Source organism: Ranitomeya variabilis, chromosome 8 (assembly GCF_051348905.1).
Source record: "Ranitomeya variabilis isolate aRanVar5 chromosome 8, aRanVar5.hap1, whole genome shotgun sequence".
NCBI classification, from domain to species: domain Eukaryota; kingdom Metazoa; phylum Chordata; class Amphibia; order Anura; family Dendrobatidae; genus Ranitomeya; species Ranitomeya variabilis.
The window spans coordinates 175,467,729-175,477,487 of NC_135239.1; the positions used below are offsets into that span (position 1 = coordinate 175,467,729).

Consider the following 9,759-nt stretch of genomic DNA (forward strand, 5'->3'; position numbering starts at 1 on the left):
CCGTTATAGTCAGTGCCGTTACTGTATTTCTGCTCCTATAGAGGTACAGGTTATGCGCTAGTAAATCCTTACATCAAATTGATGGTTTACGAAGAACTGGTTTCAGTGACGAATTTAATGCCCATTATCACGAACCCCGTTTTTTCAGACAATTGTGGAGGAGCAGCTCGCGCTGAAGCGAGTGGCGGATATTCTCATCAATCTGTATGCCATGACGGCGGTGATATCCCGGGCGAGTCGCTCAATCACTATTGGCCTGCGCAACCATGATCACGAGGTAAGTATCAGAACTCCTTCATCCCACTTCCTGCTCTACGGAGGATTATGCACATCTGGTTTGTTTAACGGCTTCCTGGCTAACACAGAACAAAGGTTTTTGTTGTTGTTTTACTTTGTAATTATTTAATGCAATTTTTTTTTCTACTATAGGTGCTGATTGCAAATTATTTCTGTTCTGAAGCTTATTTCAAGAACTGCTTCATGATGGCTCAGCTGGCAAAATGTAAGGCATGAAAGCACACCGCTAAATGTTGTAAAGCACTGAGGAAGATTTATCAATGGGGATTTGTTTTTTCACGTACAACTACTTCGATTAGAAAGTGATGCCATATCCTAAATGCACCATACCCTCCTATCAATACATACTATATTCACTGACAGGGAGCTAATAAATCAAGTGCAGACAATAATAATTTGGCAGATTTGATGAAGCAGACTTGTCAGTCTAACAGGATCTAAAAATTAGACTAAGTCTGCGAACAACACGACACACAAACCGCACAAGCCACTGATATATATATACAGTACAGACCAAAAGTTTGGACACACCTTCTCATTTAAAGATTTTTCTGTATTTTCATGACCGTGAAAATTGTACGTTCACACTGAAGGCATGTGTTAATTCATAGTTTTGATGCCTTCAGTGTGAATGTACAATTTTCATAGTCATGAAAATAGATAAATCTTTAAATGAGAAGGTGTGTCCAAACTTTTGGTCTGTACTGTATATCCTTTCATTTTACTCTGACACCGTACTCACTCATTTGGTGGAATAATGTATTGACAAAAGTGCGATAGGCGGGATTGTAAGGATCCAAACACCATAGGGCACATTTACTTTAGAATGATGTTAGATACTACTGGCAGATCTTAATACGTTTGGCATATCTTAACCAACAATCTTCAATGTTCATGTCCTTAAATAGATTTGTCAGATCTTCAGTGGTCCATGCCCCACTAGAAATTAAATCTGTGTAAGTTTCCAGCTGAAAGGGAATTTGTCGGTAGGATCAACCCTCCTACGTCGTCTATTTGGGCATGTTAGTCATAGAAATTTAAATAAAATGATACCTTGATATCTGTGATCCGATGCCTTATTCCAGAGAAATCCATATTTTTGTTAATATGTAAATGATCTGTTAAGATCTATTGGCCGGACATAGATCTCCCTGAGAATCCGCCTCCTCAGATTGTTTAACCCCTTCATGACCCAGCCTATTTTGGCCTTAATGACCTTGCCGTTTTTTGCAATTCTGACCAGTGTCCCTTTATGAGGTAATAACTCAGGAACGCTTCAACGGATCCTAGCGATTCTGAGATTGTTTTTTCGTGACATATTGGGCTTCATGTTAGTGGTAAATTTAGGTCGATAATTTCTGAGTTTATTTGTGAAAAAAACGGAAATTTGGCGAAAATTTTGAAAATTTCGCAATTTTCACATTTTGAATTTTTATTCTGTTAAACCAGAGAGTTATTTGACACAAGATAGTTAATAAATAACGTTTCCCACATGTCTACTTTACGTCAGCACAATTTTGGAAACACATTTTTTTTTTGCTAGGAAGTTATAAGGGTTAAAATTTGACCAGCGATTTCTCATTTTTACAACAAAATTTACAAAACCATTTTTTTTAGGGACCACCTCACATTTGAAGTCATTTTGAGGGTTCTATATGGCTGAAAATACCCAAAAGTGACACCATTCTAAAAACTGCACCCCTCAAGGTGCTCAAAACCACATTCAAGAAGTTTATTAACCCTTCAGGTGTTTCACAGCAGCAGAAGCAACATGGAAGTAAAAAATGAACATTTAACTTTTTAGTCACAAAAATGATCTTTTAGCAACAATTTTTTTATTTTCCCAAGGGTAAAAGGAGAAACTGGACCACGGACGTTGTTGTCCAATTTGTCCTGAGTACGCTGATACCTCATATGTGGGGGTAAACTACTGTTTGGGCGCACGGCAGGGCTCGGAAGGGAAGGAGCGCCATTTGACTTTTTCAATGAAAAATTGGCTCCAATCTTTAGCGGACACTATGTCGCGTTTGGAGAGCCCCCGTGTGCCTAAACATTGGAGCTCCCCCACAAGTGACCCCATTTTGGAAACTAGACCCCCCAAGGAACTTATCTAGAAGCATAGTGAGCACTTTAAACCCCCAGGTGCTTCACAAATTGATCCGTAAAAATGAAAAAGTACTTTTTTTTTCACAAAAAAATTATTTTAGCCTCAATTTTTTCATTTTCACATGGGCAACAGGATAAAATGGATCCTAAATTTTGTTGGGCAATTTCTCCTGAGTACACCGATACCTCACATGTGGGGGTAAACCACTGTTTGGGCACATGGTAAGGCTCGGAAGGGAAGGAGCGCTATTTGACTTTTTGAATGAAAAATTATCTCCATCGTTAGCGGACACCATGTCGCGTTTGGAATGCCCCTGTGTGCTTAAACAGTGGAGCTCCTCCACAAGTGACCCCATTTTGGAAACTAGACCCCCCAAGGAACTTATCTAGAGGCATAGTGAGCACTTTAAACCCCCAGGTGCTTCACAAATTGATCCGCAAAAATGAAAAAGTACTTTTTTTTTCACACAAAATTTCTTTTAGCCTCAATTCTTTCATTTTCACATGGGCAACAGGATAAAATGGATCGTAAAATTTGTTGGGCAATTTCTCCTGAGTATGCCGATACCTCATATGTGGGGGTAAACCACTGTTTGGGTGCACGGCAAGGCTCGGAAGGGGAGGCGTGCCATTTGACTTTTTGAATGGAAAATTAGCTCCAATCGTTAGCGGACACCATGGCGCGTTTGGAGAGCCCCTGTGTGCCTAAACATTGGAGATCCCCTACAAGTGACCCCATTTTGGAAACTAGACCCCCCAAGGAACTTATCTAGATGCATAGTGAGGACTTATAACCTCCAGGTGCTTCACAGAAGTTTATAACGCAGAGCCGTGAAAATAAAAAATAATTTTTCTTTCCTCCAAAATGATTTTTAGCCCAGAATTTTTTATTTTCCCAAGGGTAATAGGAGAAATTGGACCCCACATGTTGTTGTCCAGTTTGTCCTGAGTACGATGATACTCCATATGTGGGGGTAAACCACTGTTTGGGCGCACGGCAGGGCTCGGAAGGGAAGGCACGCCATTTGGCTTTTTGAATGGAATATTAGCTCCAATCATTAGCGGACACCATGTCGCGTTTGGAGAGCCCCTGTGTGCCTAAACATTGGAGCTCCCGCACAAGTGACCCCATTTTGGAAACTAGACCTCCCAAGGAACTAATCTAGATGTGTGGTGAGCACTTTGAACCCCCAGGTGCTTCACAGAAGTTTATAACGCAGAGCCATGAAAATAAAAAATAATTTTTCTTTTCTCAAAAATGATTTTTTAGCCCACAATTTTTTATTTTCCCAAGGGTAACAGGAGAAATTGGACCCCAAAAGTTGTTGTCCAGTTTCTCCTGAGTACGCTGATACCCCATATGTGGGGGTAAACCACTGTTTTGGCACACGTCGGGGTTCGGAAGGGAAGTAGTGACGTTTTGAAATGCAGACTTTGATGGAATGCTCTGCGGGCGTCAGGTTGCTTTTGCAGAGCCCCTGATGTGCCTAAACAGTAGGAACTCCCCACAAGTGACTCCATTTTGGAAACTAGACCCCCAAGGGAACTAATCTAGATGTGTGGTGAGCACTTTGAACCCCCAAGTGCTTCACAGAAGTTTATAACGCAGAGCCGTGAAAATAATAAATGTGTTTCCTTTCCTCAAAAATATTTTTTTAGCCCAGACTTTTTTATTTTTGCAAGAGTAACAGGAGAAATTGGACCCAAAAGTTGTTGTCCAGTTTCTCCTGAGTACGCTGATACCCCATATATGGGGGTAAACCACTGTTTGGGCACATGCCGGGGCTCGGAAGGGAAGTAGTGACGTTTTGGAATGCAGACTTTGATGGAATGGTCTGCGGGCATCATGTTACGTTTGCAGAGCCCCTGATATGCCTAAACAGTAGAAACCCCCCACAAGTGACCCCATTTTGGAAACTAGACCCCCCAAGGAACTTATCTAGATGTGTGGTGAGCACGTTCAACCCCCAAGTGCTTCACAGAAGTTTACAATGCAGAGCCGTGAAAATAAAAAATCATTTTTCTTTCCTCAAAAAAGATGTTTTAGCAAGCAATTTTTTATTTTCACAAGGGTAACAGGAGAAATTGGACCCCAATATTTGTTGCTCAGTTTGTTGTGAGTACGCTGATACCCCATATGTGGGGGTAAACCACTGTTTGGGCACACGTCAGGGCTCGGAAGGGAAGTAGTGACATTTGAAATGCAGACTTTGATGGAATGGTCTGCGGGCGTCACATTGCATTTGCAGAGCCCCTGATGTGCCTAAACAGTAGAAACAACCCACAAGTGACCCCATTTTGGAAACTAGACCCCCCAAAGAACTTATCTAGATGTGTGATGAGCACGTTCAACCCCCAAGTGCTTCACAGAAGTTTACAACGCAGAGCCGTGAAAATAAAAAATAATTGTTCTTTCCTCAAAAATTATGTTTTAGCAAGTAATTTTTTATTTTTGCAAGGGTAACAGGAGAAATTGGACCCCAACAGTTGTTGCCCAGTTTGTCCTGAGTACGCTGGTACCCCAAATGTGGGGGTAAACCACTGTTTGGGCGCACGTCGGGGCTTGGAAGGGAGGGAGCACCATTTGACTTTTTGAACGCAAGATTGGCTGGAATCAATGGTGGCGCCATGTTGCGTTTGGAGACCCCTGATGTGCCTAAACAGTGGAAACCCCTCAATTCTAACTTCAACACTAACCCCAACACACCCCTAATCCTAATCCCAACTGTAGCCATAACCCTAATCACACCCCTAACCATAACCCTAACCGCAACACACCCGTAACCCTAATCCCAACCCTAATCCCAACCCTAACCACAACTGTAACCCCAACGCACCCCTAACCCTATCCGTAACCCTAACCACAAGCCTAATCTTAACCCTATTTCCAACCCTAGCCCTAATTCCAACCCTAACTCTAATGCTATGTGCCCACGTTGCGGATTCGTGTGAGATTTTTCCGCACAATTTTTGAAAAATCTGCAGGTAAAAGGCACTGCGTTTTACCTGCGGATTTACAGCAGATTTCCTGTGTTTTTTTGTGCGGATTTCACCTGCGGATTCCTATTGAGGAACAGGTGTAAAATGCTGCGGAATCCGCACAAAGAATTGACATGCTGCGGAAAATACAACGCAGCGTTTCTGCACGGAATTTTCCGTACCATGGGCACAGCGGATTTGGTTTTCCATAGGTGTACATGGTACTGTAAACCTGATGGAAAACTGCTATGAATTCGCAGCGGCCAATCCGCTGCGGATCCGCGGCCAATCCGCTGCGGATCCGCGGCCAATCCGCTGCGGATCCGCGGCCAATCCGCTGCGGATCCGCAGCCAAATCCGCACTGAGTGCACATGCCATAACTCTACCCCTAACCCTACCCGTGACCCTAACCCTAACCCTACCCCTAGTTTTAACCCTAGTTCTAACCCTAACCCTAGTGGAAAAAGAAAAAAATATTTTCTTTATTTTATTATTGTCCCTACCTATGGGGGTGATAAAGGGGGGGGGTTTATTTATTATTTTTTTTATTTTGATCGCTGTGATAGAACCTACCACAGCGATCAAAATGTACTTTGTAATGAATCTGCCGGCTGGCAGATTCGGCGGGCGCACTGAGCATGCGCCCGCCATTTTGGAAGATGGCGGCGCCCATGGAGGAGGCGGACGGGCACCAGGAGCCTCGGTAAGTATAAGGGGGGGGGGAGATCGGGGCACGGGGGGGGGGCGTCGGAGCACGGGGGGGTGACATAGGAGCACGGGGGGAGCGGACAGGAGGACGGGGGAGCGGAGCACAGGACGGAGGGGACTACGGGACAGATCGGTGGCTTGGGGGGGCGATCGGTGGTGGGGGGGGGGGGTCACTTCAGTATTTCCAGCCATGGCCGATGATATTGCAGCATCGGCCATGGCTGGATTGTAATATTTCACCAGTTTTTTAGGTGAAATATTACAAATCGCTCTGATTGGCAGTTTCACTTTCAACAGCCAATCAGAGCGATCGTAGCCACGGGGGGGTGAAGCCACCCCCCCCTGGGCTGAAGTACCACTCCCCCTCCCTGCAGATCTGGTGAAATCGGAGTTAACCCTTTCACCCGCTCTGCAGCGACGCGATCATTCCATGACGCCACATAGGCGTCATGGGTCGGATTGGCACGGGTTTTCATGACGCCTACGTGGCGTCAAAGGTCGGGAAGGGGTTAAATGACAGGGGACAGTACCAGTGTGAGACATGTAATGACTGACAGTCTGCTCTCCTGATCTACTTGTCTCACACTCGTAATGTCCCTTTTATTTTAAATAAGCTCCGGAGGCAGATTCTCGTGGAGATCTATGTCCGGCCCATAGATCTTAACAGCTCATTTACATATTAAGAACAATATGGAATTCTCTGTAATAAGAGCTCAGATCACAGATAACAAGGTATCCTTCCATTCAACTTTCTATGATCTACCTGCCCATATAGACGACTTGGCAGCATTGATCCTTCTGACGGAAGCCCTTTAAATGATAACAAATGCATGGAGCCGTATCCGGCCAAGCTCACTCCTTCCAAAGTCTGCTCACTTTTGAGAAAATGTTAGAGCTGCTGTAAAGTCACAAGATTTATATTTATGTATGTAAGAGTAAATGCAGCCGTACATTTCTCATTATTTTTTAGCTTGACGCTTTTTCTTGCTGGCATTAGTTGCTCAGCACTTTGACAATCATTTTCACCCTGTTGTATCTTATACATTCTATTTGGGGATTTTTCAGATTCTTCAGAAAATCAAGATGAAAGTATTAAGAAAATCGCAAAACATGTCCTAGAAAATCGGGCTTACACATGTTCTCACCCTCTGGACAGAACTTTCTGATTACTGAGCCAAAAGTAGCATCAGATGCTGCAAAAAGTCCACCGAGCTTTACACTAAGTGCTAACATTGCCAGCGTGGAGTGTGCAGGAGCGTATTGTAACTTTGTACAATTGTTGATAACTTTTATAAATCTGTGATCAAACTTGTAATACATGACAAACGCGCTTTATCCCTTTATTAAAAAAGAGCCCTTTGTGTTGTCAGCCTATGGAAAAACTGTTACAAGGAAGTCTGATGTCAGTAGCAGTATGCAAGTTCAGAACATGTATCAGGCTTGTGCCGCCATATTTTTATGAATCTCTTTAATATTAGTTTTTCTTTACAGTGTTGACCGTACAGTGTAAATAATTAATTACAGAAATATCCATTTCTCGCCTAAGCTCAGTGACTCCGTTGGGCTATGCTTTCTCAAGACCCTAGATATTCATTTTTGTGGCCAAAACATAAGGAGTCCTAAACGGCAGTATCCGAGCGAATAAGCAGGACTCAACATAAGCTGAACCGAGGAAAGGAAAAGCATCTAAAGGAAAGGTTAGGAAACGTTGTAAGGAAAGAGAAGTGTGCACACCCATAATTAATAAAATCAATTTTATTAAAGACGCAAACATATCAACAGAGACAGAAAAATGTATTTACAAACAATTCAAAATATGTATGAGAACTTGAAAGGGTAGTGTAAGATAATACCGCAATTCCCCCTTCCTCAGGCGATTGTAAGTGTATAAATATTTCCCTAATTTAGTTTTATATTAGTTCCAAGTAACATGATTAAATGCATACATATATATAATATACCGTATACAAAATAAATTTGAAAAAAAAACCCCTTTTCATATAATATAACAATATCAGCAAGAGTACAAAATGTGTAAATACCAGGATGAAATACCTGGGGTACAATGATCACATATATATGGCAGCAAAAAAAACAAACAATACAATTAATTGTATTGCATGCCAGATAAAGAGAGCAGAGGCTGGGGAACAATTCCCTAATAGCAGCAATGGAGCAATGAGAACGTATTAAATATGTACCAGGGTAAGTGGAAATAGCCGGAGAAGCAGACCCGACGCGTATCGTTGCCTGCCGGCAGCTTTGTCAGGGGTAATCTGCCCGAGTGGAGTGTCAGGCTTAAATAGGAGCCGTAAAACGAATCAAATGAACGGCAGCCAGGTGCACCATATTGTCCAGCACATTCCTTCTTACACATACACGTATGCTGTTGAACGCTCCTACGTAACTCCTCAAAGGTTTCGCCCACATTGACTTTAGAACAAGGGCAAATTAAAGCATAGATGACATTACGTGTTTTACAATTTACAAGGTCTCTAAGGTTGTACTGCTGCTGATAATGGGATTAATAAAGGTTCTTGTAAGTTCTAAGCAGGAAAAAATAACACTTACCACAGGGGAAAGAACCTCTAGAGTACGTGCGGGTCCTAAATGTCGCCCGCTTTTGACCAATTTGTCACGTAGGTTGGGTGTTCATCGGGCAGTTAGTGAAGGTGTCTCAGGTATAAAAAAAAGTGACTCAATTTTAAGCATGATCCAGGGCTTATGAAAGAGTCAAATAATAAGACTTCATTGATTGTTGAATCTACTTCATAATCAAATTAGGTTTATCTTTTGATCGGGAAGATGGATTGAGTAAAAAAATTTGTGCTTTAACAGCAATTTTCTGAAAAGCTCGAGAGATGACTGATTTGGGATATCCACAATGCTGGAAGTGCGAAGTTAGAGATCTAGCCTCATATTTGTATTCATCCAATTCCGAGCAGTTTCGGTTGACCCAGGAAAATTTGCCAATTGGGTATCCCGTCTTTGAATGAACTGGGATGAAAGCTTTGATAGTGAAGTAAGCAGATTTTCTGTACAAATTAGTGACGACACGATTGCCCATTTTGGTAATCTTCAGGTTTCATGGACTATGTTTTAGAACAAGGAAAGAACTGCTGTGTTGGCCCTTGGTGAAAATATGGACATGGACACTCTGCTTCCAGGGTCCGTACCAAGAAGCGCCGATGCTGCTGAAGGTTTTAAAATTTTGAAAAGACAGAAATATAATCGATGATGGATTGTCTCGCTTGCTGTATCGGGGCCCTTAACCAAGAAGGGCTAGGTGTCTCCCGAGAAGGAAGAAGATATTGGGACAAGTTTGCAGCTTCAAATTTTATAATGATTTAATTCTTGCACAAAGTCTTAACTTAAGGTCTGGTATGGTCGAGGATGACCATAATTAAAGTATGGGTGAATGTAGTAGTAGAGCAGCTGATGGTCTGCTCCATGACATTGAGGGGTTAAATGTGTTTTATATTCAGGCATATTGTCAGGGGCAACACTCACTGGGGCTGCAGCCTAGCATAGGCAGGGTTAACTGTGATGGTCGGCCCAGTTTGGGGTTGGGTAACAGCCTTAGTGCCAAGTTCAGGAAGTGACAATTCGGTGCAGGACAGTGGAATGAAGTGACAGCAGCAGTCTCACACATTGGGCTGCTAGGGACC

The 9,759-nt window shown here is 42.7% G+C and overlaps 1 protein-coding gene across 1 annotated transcript in view; it reads left to right on the forward strand.

Annotated features, from left to right (window-relative positions):
• Window positions 1-7,473, forward strand: part of ACAD9 (acyl-CoA dehydrogenase family member 9) — a 39,468-nt gene extending 31,995 nt beyond the window's left edge. The window contains exons 16-18 of the mRNA XM_077277979.1: window positions 149-277; window positions 430-502; window positions 7,157-7,473. Coding sequence (XP_077134094.1) covers window positions 149-277; window positions 430-502; window positions 7,157-7,257 — 303 coding nt within the window. The 3' untranslated portion in view covers window positions 7,258-7,473. The remainder of the gene's footprint in view (window positions 1-148; window positions 278-429; window positions 503-7,156) is intronic.
• Window positions 7,474-9,759: the final 2,286 nt, after the last annotated feature.